Source organism: Natator depressus, chromosome 2 (assembly GCF_965152275.1).
Source record: "Natator depressus isolate rNatDep1 chromosome 2, rNatDep2.hap1, whole genome shotgun sequence".
Taxonomy (NCBI): Eukaryota; Metazoa; Chordata; order Testudines; family Cheloniidae; genus Natator; species Natator depressus.
This window is the reverse complement of record NC_134235.1, coordinates 218,860,687-218,875,283: the sequence shown is the minus strand read 5'-3', so window position 1 is coordinate 218,875,283 and position 14,597 is coordinate 218,860,687. Positions and strand designations below refer to the sequence as shown.

The 14,597-nt window shown below is 42.1% G+C and overlaps 1 protein-coding gene across 2 annotated transcripts in view; it reads right to left on the bottom strand.

Moving 5' to 3' along the window:
* Positions 1-14,597, bottom strand: part of PEX1 (peroxisomal biogenesis factor 1) — a 63,415-nt gene that overhangs the window by 34,647 nt on the left and 14,171 nt on the right. For both annotated transcript variants that reach the window (XM_074945922.1, XM_074945923.1), the window contains exons 7-13: positions 14,296-14,419; positions 13,913-14,022; positions 12,390-12,493; positions 9,879-10,011; positions 9,120-9,216; positions 1,531-1,701; positions 89-243 (exon numbers count right to left, since the gene is read on the bottom strand). In XM_074945922.1, coding sequence (XP_074802023.1) covers positions 89-243; positions 1,531-1,701; positions 9,120-9,216; positions 9,879-10,011; positions 12,390-12,493; positions 13,913-14,022; positions 14,296-14,419 — 894 coding nt within the window. The remainder of the gene's footprint in view (positions 1-88; positions 244-1,530; positions 1,702-9,119; positions 9,217-9,878; positions 10,012-12,389; positions 12,494-13,912; positions 14,023-14,295; positions 14,420-14,597) is intronic.

Here is a 14,597-nt window from a genome sequence, read left to right as displayed (position 1 = left end):
CTTTTTGTTACCTCTTTGGTGCAGCATCTAAGTCTGTAGGGAAGTCACAACCAACATTTTGACCAAGTTATTCAATTATTGCATTTACCTGATCTGGAGGCTGGATATGTTTGAAGCACTGAAATACATGAGTTCCTTGACCAGAAACAAGGGAAGGATGCAGAGAATGTTCAGATTGGCTTGTGGCAATTAATGCAATCAAACTGCCCATGGAAATAACTTCTTTTATCACATCTTTCAGAACTAGATATAGAAGACATTGTTTCATGAGTAATAAAAGATTATAAATTTCATACATTTATTAATGCTGAGTATTTTTACAGTACTGGAGATATAACACCGACTACTACACTAACTTTTCTGTAATGTATTATAGAACTGTTATCATCTAAACAAATGTATTTATTTTTCAAGGCACAGTCTACTCCAACAAGGAAACACTGTCAGAAATGCTTTGCACAGGACTAAACTTGTATAGTTATTGATGATGTCTACCCTGTGATATTAAAGATTATTTTCCTCTATTGTGAATTCTGCTGCTGTATCTGGAATGAATAAAATGCAGAAAGCTACAATCCCAACTCTGCAGCGTAGTCAGGAAAAAGTTGAAATAATAATATAATTTAGATAGTTTATTGTATGACTTATCACAATACCAAGGTGTTAAACTGTGTTTTGTGCCAAGCCATTGTACTAAGAGTTTAGGATAAATAGCAGTTTTGAACTACTTAGATCTCTAGATGTCATGTACAAAAATAAAGCATATAAATAAGGCAGATCATTTATGCTAACTTTTAAAACTGCGTATCAAGGTTGTGTGCATAAAACAAAAATGAAGCATTAAGACATTGAAATTGTACATACAAGTACCCATTTTGTAATTTAGGTGTACATTTTTGAAAATTTAATCTCAGTGTGAATTCCAGAAACCACAAAAGGAATTTAATTAAAAAAGTTGCAATCTCCCTTTGACACTGCTTAGAAAATTGAAGATCTGTTATAGCTTAAATCCTACAACAAGGGCAGAATTTAACACAGTTAAAATAATAAAATATATTGATGCTGATTATTTCATATTATGTTATTTCAGTCTCCTGTACTGAAAACATTTATGTGGAGAGATTTTAATGTTGGCTGCACTTTAGAGAAAAAGATCGTATGGAGGATGCATTGTCCAGTTCTTCACTTAAAGGCTATGGTTTGTAAAAATTAAAAAAACAAACAAACCGATGACCTGCACACAATGAAGTGTGTAGATAAGAAGTAGATAAAAAAGGTACACACATTCAGTTAAAACAAATGCTACTTATGCATAATAATCTATATTAATAATGGTTCAAAATTCATCCGGAACTTGTAAACTGTGGCAGTTTACAACATAGAATGATCCAGAAGCAGGGGTGATGAAAACAGAACTGTCCAGACAACTGTCATTCAGGTACAAGAAATTCTAAATTATAATACATTTTTATCCAGACACATAAGAAGCAACAGGAAAAAAATACCCAGAAGCTGTTAGCATAGCATTACCATATGCAAGTCTATAGCTCTGAACTGCTTCAGGGCTGTTCTCATGCTCTGGTGTAGAAGGAACTCCAACAATGTGATCAAGATCATCCATCAGAAGAATGGATGGCTGTCTCCATGCTGCCTCTAGAAAAACTTCCTCCACTTTTTTTCGTATGTTTTCTAATCTTTTTCCTAAAACAAAAATACAATCTTAGTAAGAAAACACAGCGTGAAAAAAATTCAAACTTTGACTTTGATTTATTTCTTTGTGCTGGCAATGCAAAGAGCCTTAAAATGACTCTAAATGGGCAGCTAAAGATTCTCCTTTATGGGAGGAACCTTCAGCTGGCTATGCCAGTTCTATACGAACGCTCGCCTCCTCCCTTGGAATAGGGATCATGCCGGGGGCAGAAGGGGGAATGGCCAGACACAGCCATTCAGCACAACAGGATCTTTAGTTTATACAACGTCAGAGTAAACTAGAACAGTTTCAGAACTATATAAAGCCCAGGATTACAAGGAAAGGATAGTCAATGGAAAAGTGGCAAAAAGCCATATTTTCCCTCCTACCCCTTATGATGCACCGAAATCCTTCTGAACTCACAATAGAACCTGAATGTTGGTCAACAGAGACAACTAGCACAATTTGGTACATACAACAATTAGAAATTGTCACTACTACTGTAGTTCAGCAAGCACTGATAATTTAATAATACCTTCAGAAGAATGGCAGGTTTTATAGTTCACCATTCCTGGTTTCAAAAATGCCCAATGAAACTATATATAACGAATATTTATTTTAAATGTTTTCTTTTTTAAAAAGTTATTTTTCATCAGATGGACAAAGTCATTTACATTAGATCTATAAAATTCGTAAAAATATTAAAATTTCTAGGCCAAACTTCAAATTAGAAACTAAAGGCTATGCTATACAATATGAAATTTGTACATTCCTTAACATACAAAAAATAATTAGTTCTCACTAATTTGATATACTTTCACCTGTTCCATGAGAAAGAATATAGATATAATTATACTCAACTACTTTTGTTCTAGCCAGCACAGAGAAAAACTATATAGTCCAACTTTCTTTCTGTCTTTCTTTCTTAGTAATGGGGACTAACCAATGAGGTTGTGGTTGAATTCTGGGAAGGAGATGTTGCTTACCCTGTACAGTAGCTGGAGTTCTTCAAGATGTGTGTCTCTACGGGTGCTCCACTTGAGCTGCGCATGTGCCTTCACTCTGAAATTTTTGGCAGCAGTTTCCATTCAGTTCATTTATGTGCCATAGTTAGCCTTGTGCCCCATACCAAGGGTATATGCAGGTGCAACAGATGAACCGCCTTCAGTTCCTTCTCCATTGCAAAGTCCCACAGAGATAAAATACTATGTAGCAGAGGGGATGGAGGGTGAATAGTGGAGCATCCATAGGGACACACATCTCCAAGAACTCCAGCTACTGTCCAGGGTAAGCAATCTCTCCTTCTTCAAGTAGCATCCCTATGGCTGCTCCACTCAAGGGATAGCTCAGTGGTTTGAGCATTGGCCTGCTAAACCCAGGGTTGTGAGTTCAATCCTTGAGGGGGCCATTTAGGGATCTGGGGCAAAAATTGGGGATTGGTCCTGCTTTGAGCAGGGGGTTGGACTAGGTGACCTCCTGAGGTCCCTTCCCACCCTATGATTCTATGACTCCTGAGCAGTGCCCCCTGAAGGAGATGGGAGCTTCAGAACTCAATCCGGAACTGTTTCTAGAACTGCAGAACCAAAGGCAGCATCTGCCTGAGAAGCATTCACTAGGGTATAACAACAGTCTGGAGGTGTGGATCGAAGTTCATGTAGCAGCTTTGCAGATTTCTGTTATAGGGTAATCTTTTAGCAGGACAAAGGATATGGACTGAGATCTGGTAAAATGGGCTATGATCATGAGTAAGGCTGCGAGTTTGTCACGGAGGTCACGGATTCCGTGACTTTCCCTGACCTCCGTAGCGACTGGTGTGCCTGGATCAGGGACAGCCGAGGCAGCCCCTGCGCAAGGTGCAATGGCCGCTGCTGCAGTTTGGGCCCCGTGGTTCCAGTCTCGGGAACCGCAGCCAATGGAAGCTGCAAGGGTGGTACCTGCAGGCAGAGGCAGCGCACAGAGCTGCCTGACCACGCCTCCGCCTAGCAGCTGAGTGAGGGGTATGTCGCCACTTCCGGGGAGCCCCCCAGGTAAGCGCCGCCCAGAATCCACCTCACCTCGTCCTGTGCCCCAATCCCCTACCCCCTCCCACACCCAAACTCTGCTGCTGCTGCTGCTGGGGGGAGGGGAGGTGCAGAGCCAGGCAGGGAGCCTACCGGCCCCCTGCCAATCCCTCCTCCCAGCACCAATGGGGGTTTCGGGCCACTGCCTGCCCCCTCCCAGCACCAGCAGGGGTCCTGGGCCGCACACTGCTGCCCAGCACCAACAGGGGTCCCAGGCCTCATGCTGCCACCTGCCCCCACCAGCACCTGGGCCACCCTCCCCCAGCACCTGTGGGGGCTCCGGGCAGCCCCCTCCCCTCCCCCCCAAGTTTTAGTCACAGGTATTTTTAGTAAAAGTCATGGACAGGTCACGGGCTGTGAATTTTTTTTTTTTTAACTGCCCGTGACTTGTCCGTGATTTTTACTAAAAATACTCGTGACTAAAACATAGCCTTAATCTTGAATAGGCATGGCATGTTAGTGACTTCTTAGCATGAGAAAATAAAGTGGAAACCCAGTTAGAAAGTCTCTCGGTAGACACTGGTGTACCTTAAGTTCTGTCTGCAAGAGATACAAATAGCTTCAGAAGTTCAAAAAGGTTTAGTCCTGTCCAAATAGCATGCCATTACCTTCCCCCACCCCCGCTCTCCTGCTGGTAATAGCTCATCTTAAGTGATCGCTCTCGTTACAGTGTGTATGGTAACACCCATTGTTTCATGTTTTCTATGTATATAAATCTCCCCACTGTATTTTCCACTGAATGCACCCGATGAAGTGAGCTGTAGCTCACAAAAGCTTATGCTCTAATAAATTTGATAGTCTCTAAGGTGCCACAAGTACTCCTTTTCTTATTACCTCCCTAATATTCCAAAGCATGGAGGGCAGCATCTTCCCTAGTTTGATAGGGTTTAGGATAAAATAGGGGAGTTGAATAGTCCGATTTATATGAAAGTCTGAACTGACTTTAGGTAGGAACTGTAGATGTAGCCAGAGCGACACATCATCTTTGAAGAAAACAGTACAGGAGGGTCAGCCATCAAAGCCCCTAGCTCACAAAGGCATTTTCCTAGAAAGGTGTAAAAGCATACAGGTAGCTGTTGGTTTAAAGGGAGGTTTTGTCAAATTGAGAACTAGGTTCAAGATCCGGGTTGGGGTGGGCTCCCTGACATGTGGGAAAAGGTTTGATAACTATTTGATAAATCCAGAAGTTCCGAGGTGAGAAAACACACAGGACTTTTCTACAGGCGAATGAAACATTGTGGTGGCTGTCAGACGGACTTCAGTGGAGCTCAATGAGAGACCTCCCTTTCTTCCATGTACTCTAAAGTATTCTAAAACTTCCGAGATGGGAGACAGGTGTTGGTGCGTGCACCAATGGTAAAATCTTTTTCATTTCTGAAGGTAAGTTTTCCTGGTGGATTCCCTTCTATTGTTGAGCAGGACCTCTTGCACCTCCCCAGAACAGGAGAGCTCTACCTCTGACAACCCATCCAGGTAGCAGGCTTTGAGTCAGAGTTTTGAGATAGGGGTGAAGAATGTTCCCCCGTCCCACAATAGAAGGCTGGGCATCAATGGTAGATTGATAGCCATTTGAGAGGAGCGGTGAAGGATATAAGGGAACCATACTTATCTTGGCCAGGTTGGTGCAATCAAAATGCCTGTGGCTCTGTCCTGTCTGATTTTGTTCAGGTCCCTGAGGATTAGCAGCGCTGGAAGAAAGACATACAGAAGATTCTTCGACCAGAAGAGGAGAAAGTCATCCCACAAAGAATGATGACCCAGACCTCCCCTTGAGCAGAAGTTCATGAATCTTCAGCTGGCAACAATGGCAAAGAGATCTATCGCTGGAAAATCCCAGGTGAGAGAAATATCTTTCTGAGTATGGATTTGTCGAGTTCCCACTTGTGATCCCATGTGAAATGTCTACTAAGGTCATTGGGTATAGAATGTTGATGTGAACGGTGGACTCCTATGTGGTCCACCTTCTCTGTACTGCGTGATCCTGTAGGTGAACTCCCTATATGAAGAGGAACATGTCCAAAACAATTGTAACGGCAAGAAGACAATGTTTGAAAGGAACCCCTGAACACACCTTGTCTGGATTCTTCCACCAGTTAAGGGAGACTAACCCACTTTGAGGGGCAGAGCTAAACTTGTTCACACAATCCCTGTTGGGGATATCGACTGACCTGAGCCAGGATTGGAAGCAGTGCAGGTGCAAGCAGGCATATAAAGAGACGAAGGTGAACACTGCCATGACCTGAGGCACTGACTTGAGGACTTAGTTGAACTCATGCAATTAGCTGTGTCAGGGTGAGGAATCTGTCCCTTGGTAGACAGGCTCTAGATGCTGTAGCATCAGAGTGACTCCAATAACCTCTATCTGCTGTACTGGTAGGAAGAAGGACTTTGTGCTGCTGAGCTGAAGACCAACCCTTGCAAATAGAGAGATGGCATTAAAACTCAGGTTTGAACTTTTTCCTGTTCTGTTGGAAATAAACTTCTCCCATGAACGGTAGAAATGGAAGAGACAACCCCCAAAAGGTGGGAGGATAGACTGGGTAGGATGGTGTGGCATCTAGTCCAGATTGTGGGAATGTTCATGGTCCTCAACCAATGCATCAAAAGGAAAGTTTCACAGATGACGTTTGTTGCGTCAACAGGGCAGTAGTCGTGTAGGGTGTTCCTTTCTGCCATCTGGGTCCCTTCTCAGGTGGCTCAGGTACTCTGGTGGTAGGTGGAAAACTGGGATAGGTGGTACCCTTGATTCGGCTGGGACCTACTGAACCTCCTTTTGTTTGTAGGTGCACATATCCAACACGTCAAGTGTTGCTCTAGAATACTTCAAGGAATGTACGGACTCATCTGTGATCTCGCTGAATACTTTGAGGCCATTAAAACGGAGGTCCTTTACAGTGTCTTGGAAACCTGAGGATTGCAGCCACCATGGCTGTGGAGATGGAATGAGCTGCCATGTCCGTTGCATCAAAAGAAGCCTGTAAAGTCATCCTGGCCAAGCGATACCGCTCATTAATGATAGCCTGAAATTGCTGCCTGTGTTTCTGGGGAGATGCTCTCTAAAAGACTTCATATAGATTTCACAGAGTTTATGCGATTATATTTTGGGAGTATCACCTGATTATCCACGTTTCTAAACTGCAGGGTGGCAGACGAATAACTCTCGTTAACAAATGCATCTAAATGCTTTTGGTCCTTGTTATCTAGAGTAGCCTTTGAAATGGTGTGCCTGTTCTGTTCATTGATTGCATCTGCAATTAGGGAGTTGGGGTGGGGTGAGAAAATACAAATTCTGAGCCCCTAGCCAGGGCATGGTATTTTTTAATTCACCTTCTTAGCTGTTGGGATGGCAGTGGCAAGAGTTTGCCCAATTGTTCTGGCAATTCCAACAGCACCGCAAGCACAGGTAGGGCCACCTGTGATAAAGATGGTGTATGTAGAATGTCCCATAATTTAAGCTAGGTTTCTTGGACTTCTTCTACTGGAATTCAGAGCACATCTGTCACTCCCTTCATCCAGTCCTGGAACTGTTTGAAGTCATCTGTGTTAGATGGAGGAGGCATAACTGCTTCACATGGAGAGAATGATAAAATATTTGTCTGAGGAGTAGCCTCCTCCTCATCCCTCCTTTCTTGCTCCTCAAATGTTTCCTCCTGCAGAAGGAATTGCTAAGGAGGGATGGATGGGAGCAGGGAACACTGTCTCTGATGTTCTGCATGAGTGTTAGGTGCCTTATAAAATTGCTGGTGATATAATGCCCAAAGGTTCCAGGATGGCCACAGAAGTGATCCATAAAGAAATGGGGGAGTTATCCAGGACTGGTCATACCAGGGAGGGTGTTGAATCAGCTGACATCATGAAGGCAGTGAAATGTCCCTATACTGAACATCTTCAGGAGAATCAGTTTGGGTAAATAGACATGAAAGCTCTGAGCTGATATTTGAGAGTCTGAAGAGCTCTCGTCTACATAGTGTGATGGCAGAGCAGATGACAGTGGAGTGATGATCTGCTTGTCTGGCCATGTGGGTACTGGGGAATCATAAGATACTGGTGAAAGGTGGGGTATCAAAGATAATGCAGGCTGTGGTACTTGGAGTCTAAACGAGCTCACCAGAGGAGTCTCAGACTCATCTGAGACAAATTAAATCCCTGGAGAATCTGAACTCTTGCGATACTGGATGGGCTGGACTACAGACTTGGTAAGCTCCAGACGTAGAAGACTGAAGCACCTATGCTGGCTGAACCGTTGGTCAAGATACTGATGCACAGTTGGTGCGGGTGGTTTCAGCTTCTTAGGTGAAAGATCTTTAGCTCTAGTACTTTGCTCATGCTTCAACAGTACATTGAGCACTGGGACAAGACTTAAGACAAGCTGAGACTTAAACAAGCTCAAGCTCGATCTGGAAGCCTCAGTACCAGGACTGCTTGACGCCTCCGCAGAAACCTTTGAAAGGCACAACGTTTGCGGTATAATAGGTCTTTTAGAGGAGCATTCTCTCTGAGAAGATTTCACAGATCTCCTAGACAGAGTCTTCTCTGCATCTGTAACAGATCTCTCTCTCTCAAAGCTCTGGAGGGTGAGTGAGCTGCAGATGATAAGAGAGGGTTATGGTCATTTGGAGCACGCTGGAAAGTGTGGGTCTCCAGGCCAGGGTCTGAAGCCAGGCAGAGGGAGAACTCCACCATTAGAAAATAGAGTTTTATTTCCCTTTACCTCCTAGAGCGGCTTTTGAAAGTCATGTAGCTCTTGCACTTAGTGGGCACGTGTGTATACCAAGCAGTGCATACAGCGTAAAGGACTCCCAGCAAGTGAGACAACATTTGAAGCACGGAGACTCCAGCATACCCCGAAGACAAAATAGGCTTCATTAAACTACAAAAGAATAAAAATGAACTAGAAACTAGTTAAAAGGCAGAATTGTAAATGAACGCTACTGGATGCACTGTCTCAGGTGAGTGGTCAAGAGGGAACACAGGGCGGTTCATCTCTTGCAGCCTATATGCCTTTGGCTGAATGGACACTACTGATGAAAATCTCGGATTGAAGGTGGATGCACACATCAAGTGGAGCACCCACAGGGACACTACTTGAAGAAGCACAAAAAATTAGAAAAGCGTACATTTTGAATAAGCTTAAATGATGTAACTAGCAGAATGCAATGAATTTATAAAGGTGCTTACTGCCAGGTACCAAAATGCATTACAAAAACAATACAAAACATTTTAAAGAAAAGCCATGCAGCCCAAATAAATAGCTAGATCAAAGTTTTATAATACTGTAGATAATTTGAACATAATAAAATGACAAGTCCTGAATGCTTCCCTATCATTATAACAAATATTTGAGTGAAAAAATATGATCATAGTCATACCTCTTAAAGCCTTACAGTCAATTACTTCCACATGAGCATCCAATCTATCAAAGGCTTCTTTGCAGATGGCCTTCGCTAATGTTGACTTTCCACTTCCCTACAAAATAAATGTTGGGTAGTCTTCTAAAACAACATCCAGAGTAACAGAAACTACTTCTTTCTCTTTTTCTGTGGACTCATGAAACACAGACGCTAAATAGATGGCTGGTTGCATACAGGATGATTTTCATTCCTTGTAAGTAGTAGTACCTAGTACAGGCCCAGTTCTGAAATCACTGGTAAAATTCTCACAGATTTCAATGGGTTCAGGATTTGCCATTAAACATGGGAATTATAACAGGAGAATCACTGAGAGTCAAATGTGTGAAGTGATTTCATGCTAGTGTTTAAGAAAAAAAATTATGATTTTTTTTCTGAATTCAAATAATTTGAAAATAAATGTTAAATAATGTTGAGGCATAAATGTCTACACATATTTGAAGGGTAAAAACACAGTGTGGAATAATCTTCCAAGGTAAATGATGCCAGCATTAGGGGCATTTAAAACTTAGAAGGTACAAAACACTAAAATATAACGAGGAAATGATGCTGCAATGACAGAGAAGGTGGATTAGTTAATCAACAGCTCTTTTTCAACTCTATTCTTTGACTCCTTGTAGCAGAAAAGAAACAGGTTTACAATGCCTGTTTGGAGTATTAAAATTAAGGTAGTGCAAGAAAACTATTTTGGCATACAGATAAAGAGTTGCAGAAAGGCACCTTTGCTCCTGTGAGCAGGACAGCTCCACTGCGCAGTCCCACAGCTATGGTAACTAGCTTTTGAGATAAAGGGCGTCCCAAGAGGCTGTGGGTTATGTGCTCAAAGGAGGATGTTCCTAGTTTACCCACTCCTCTGCAAAGTAAGGCAAAACAAATACAACATTAGACAAGCTATGGCAGTCTCAGTACACTCAATCTAGGTAATAATAACTACCTGCATTTAGAATAGCATGCTTTCCATACATACTGAAAAATCCCAAGTGCTTCAGATGTTCAAGAAAATCTATGGCTCCCTTCAATTAGAACTCCTACACTACACAAGTGGCATAAAGGGGCATAGCTAGCCCTTGCAAAATATCCCCATCACATGTGGTTTTCCAACCAGTCAAGAACCACTGTAAAAGCTCTTCACCAGCCGCCTTCCCTATGCTGGCATAGAGGATGTGTCCAGGCATAGGAGATGTGTCCAAGGGTTTGGTCAGGAGAGGGTAGAGCCAGAGCACACTACACTTTGGCTATTATACATTGGTGTAATAGCCTATAGAAAGCTATTACAAGCTGGCATAACTCAGAGCAGCCTGGGGACAACAAAGGTCCTTGACCTGGGCCAGAATTAGGGAAATACAAAATTGGCTTAAAGCTACCTTTATTCACCTCCTTTCCTAAACTGTTAACCACTTTTAACCTGACAGCACGCCTTTAAGATCCACAAACAAACTAGCAGTTTTAGATTTCAACTTAAAGAAAATACATACTAAAAACAAAAAAGAAACATCTAGCAGTATAGTACCCCTTAACACTAGTGAGGCCCTGGTTTGGTACAGATTGAGGGAAGAGTGTTGTTAGGATATAGATATTCAGGCCTGTCTGCAAAAGCCTGTACTTTAAGAATTTAGGGGTATTCTTATCACTTGGCTAGTTCTAGAGGTATAAAAGAAAGAATCAAAATCACTGTCTGCTGGTGTAAGGGCCCTCTCTTACTGTGACTGTTTGAGGCCCTGTTCTTAGGCTAAGGCCTTTGGCTAAGCAGCAGAGGCAGCCATAAGCCAGGAAGCGAACAGTCACATCCTCACATTCCAAACTAGTCACATTGAAAGAAGGTGCTATTGGGCTGTTAGGAATACAATCCTGTCCTGATAGTGCCTATCACCTCCAGAGAAAGGGAAGTGCCTAGAAAATGTAAAAGGAAACTTAGTTTGATAGCATCCTGTCTGGCAAGAACTCACTTATCAATAGCTGGGATGTGAAATCCTCACTTCTGTATTGTTTTGTCATTATAGTTCCCACTTTGCTATTGTTTGTCTGTATAATCTCTGTCTGGTTCTGTGATTGCTTCTGTCTGCTGTATAATTAATTTTGCTGGGTGTAATCTAATTAAGGTGGTGGGATATAATTGGTTAGCTAATCATGTTACAATATGTTAAGATTGGTTAGTTAAATTTCAGTAGAATGATTGGTTAAGGTATAGCTAAGAATATTACTATATAAATTAGGGGCAAACAGGAAGTAAGTTGGGATTCGAAAATAAGGAAAAAGGAACTTGTATTTAAGCTTGCTGGAAGTTCACCCCAATAAACATCGAATTGTTTGCACCTTCGGACTTCGGGTATTGTTGCTCTCTGTTCATGCGAGAAGGACCAGGGAAGTGGCAGAGTGAAGGAATAAGCTCTCTAACAAGTGTCACCTAGTGAGTTATCAACACCGCTTCTGGGAGTACATAGCATGGCAAGGCATCTCCTTCCAGAGGCTTTTAATTTTTCACTCTGCTTTATTTTTCAGTATTGGGTAGCCCCAAGTAGTTCTCGTAAACCAAACAAAATCCCAAATTCATAACACAAAAAGAAATACCTTTCCCCGCCCCTCTCTTGTGTGTTGTCTTATTACGCTGGCTTCTGGATGCCAGTCCTTCCACAAACAGCAGCTAATTAGGTTGTTTCCCTTATAGGGAGGTGAATAGCCTTCCACCCAGAAGAAGCCTTTTCTCCCTGCTGCAGCTTGTTTCTCATCCCTTCTTCCTCTCTCACCAGAAGTGGGGTTTTTAAAAGGTCACCAGCAGCCCTTAATTGGACTCAAGTGTGTCTACTTAGTCTGTAGTAACTTTTTTTCAGGAAAAGGGCCTTCACCTTTCTAGGGCCGATATACCTGCTTTCCACCACTCTCCTATAATTGTCAGGTCTGACTTTGTTAAAGTAGGTTGTCCTTCAAGGCATCTCATCCAAGGATCCAATCCTGCAAACACTTTAGAACGTACATCACTCCAGTTGTGTAAGTAATCCCATTGACTACAATAAGGCTACTCACAAGAGCAAAATAAAGGTGTAAATAAGTAAGTGATTACATGATCAGGTCCCTAGTATTGTGTCAGCCTGACCCAGTCCAAAGAGATGTCTAGTTACATTTTTCACAGAATTTTTAACAGCTAGCTAGTTTAGTTTTCCAGAAGCTGTGCATTTTCTAATATATCTGGCTCTTTTTTTTCTTCCCATAGTTGACATTGTCAAAATATCTCACCCTAAACTGTTTAGTTTGTGGAAAGGAAGGATCTGGTCAGTATCATGTATAGTAGACTGTGTGTTGTCATCATCAGCCTTTGTAGGCATAGGATGTATAAGAACCTATAAAGAAAAAGAAAAAAAGTCAATATTTTAAAAATCAAATACACATTTACAAAAGAAAAGTACAAAACTGATTTGCACCTTTTTGTAATTTGTTTGAAGAAAACATTGACTAAATGTTTTGATGAAGCTGTACTTGCATGAAAGACTCACATATTGATAAAATGGTGTAGATGAAAGCTTCATTCAAACTAGCTAAAGAAGGTAATTATCTCCCAATTATCAATCCAATTTTTCATGTAATATATAAGGCCCATTTGGATACTAGTGCTAACATGTCTACAACATGACTAATCTTGGACATAGTCTTCTGATAATGATGTGGTTCTGTGGCAGAAGTAATAAGGATAAACTTCTATTTTACTTTTAGTGAACAACTTTGCAGAGCAACAGGACAGATTTCTTCACTGCTTCTGTCATGCAACTGATCAATATAAAAAAATTAGCTCATTACCAGCAACAATAGTGGGGTATGCTAACACTGGAGACTCAGATCTCAACTCAACAAGCAGTTTAGGAAAGGGAATGCTTCCCCTAAAAGAAGAGGCTGTGGGGGGTTACGGGGAAAGGGAGAGACGCAGGACACAGAAGCAGTTTGAGAGCAAGAGCACGGCATGAACTGGGACAGGTGTGGATAGAAAGCAGCCCTCACATTTGATGGAATAAGCCATTAACACCTCCCAACTTCACATGTTCCAGACAGTACAGTGGCTTGGGTATTAAAGGGGGGGGGGGGGGAAAAGGTAAAATAGGTATTTAAGGCAATTAAATATGAAGAGTGGAATTTTCAAAATTGCTCAGTATTGGTCTAATTCTGCTCCCATTGAATTTAGTGGAAGTTCGACCATTGACTACAGAATTTAGGTCCAAAATACTATAGACTATGTGGAGTCTTAGCAAAGCCTCATTCTATAAGGCAGGGATCGGCAACGTTTGGCACGTGGCCCGCCAGGGTAAGCCCCCTGGTGGGCCGGGCTGGTTTGTTTACCTGCCGCGTCCACAGGTTCGGCTGGTCGCAGCTCCCACTGGCTGCGTTTCGCCGTTCCAGGCCAATGTGAGCTGCAGGAAGAGGCACGGGACGAGGGATGAGCTGGCTGCGGCTTCCCGCAGCCCCCATTGGCATGAAGCAGCGATCCGCAGCCAATGGGAGCCGTGATCAGCCAAACCTGAGGACATGGCAGGTAAACAAACCAGCCTGGCCTGCCAGGGGGCTTACCCTGGCGGGGCATATGCCAAACATTGCCGATCCCTGCTATAAGGTAACACATGAGATGTGCATATATGGTGATGAACACAGGCCCTACAACGTTAAATTACTCAATAATTGAAACAGACACATATGATATACGGTTAATTATATTTTTCACCAAATGTGACAGAATTTAAGTTACTTGATACCTGATACTATGTGATATTTACTTGTATATTTGTCTTCTGCAGCAAATTGGAACCCAACATAAAAATATCCTCCGATTTATTTTCTTCAGTGTGAGAAGGATGTACCACACGAAGGACAAACTCTTCCATTCCTGTGGAAACACACTGAACAACTATCAAGATTTCAAATTAACTCTATTTTTCTTCAGCACAAGATGAACCCAGTAATATTTTATTTGTAAATAATTGTAATCTAAAATGAATTAATTAAACTAAGATCACTATTAAAGATTGACTTACATCTACAATTTAAATGGAAGGAAGCATCTGTTATGGCCCTCAGTATACAAACACCATTTTTAAAAAGAAATGTTGGCTAAGGAGACTTCATAATACAGAGAGAATACAGACATAGTTTTTCTTACCTTCTTTAACAACTAGTTGTATACGATGCGTGTCTGTCATTATCCAGGGAAGATCAACAGTAGTGGTATCCTCCAACCATAAACTAAAAGCAGATTTTATGTCATCTTCACTTATGTCTTTATGCTAAACAGGAAAATGGGGGGGGGGGGGGAGGGTGACTTTATTAAGGCTGTTCCCTTCCAAATGATAACTCTTCAGTACAGATGGTATTTGTTCCTAATGGTAGCTCACAGATGGAAAAAGTTCTAATGGCATTGTTCATTCATAACCCTAAGTCCTGTCACATCCCCAGTTTCCAACA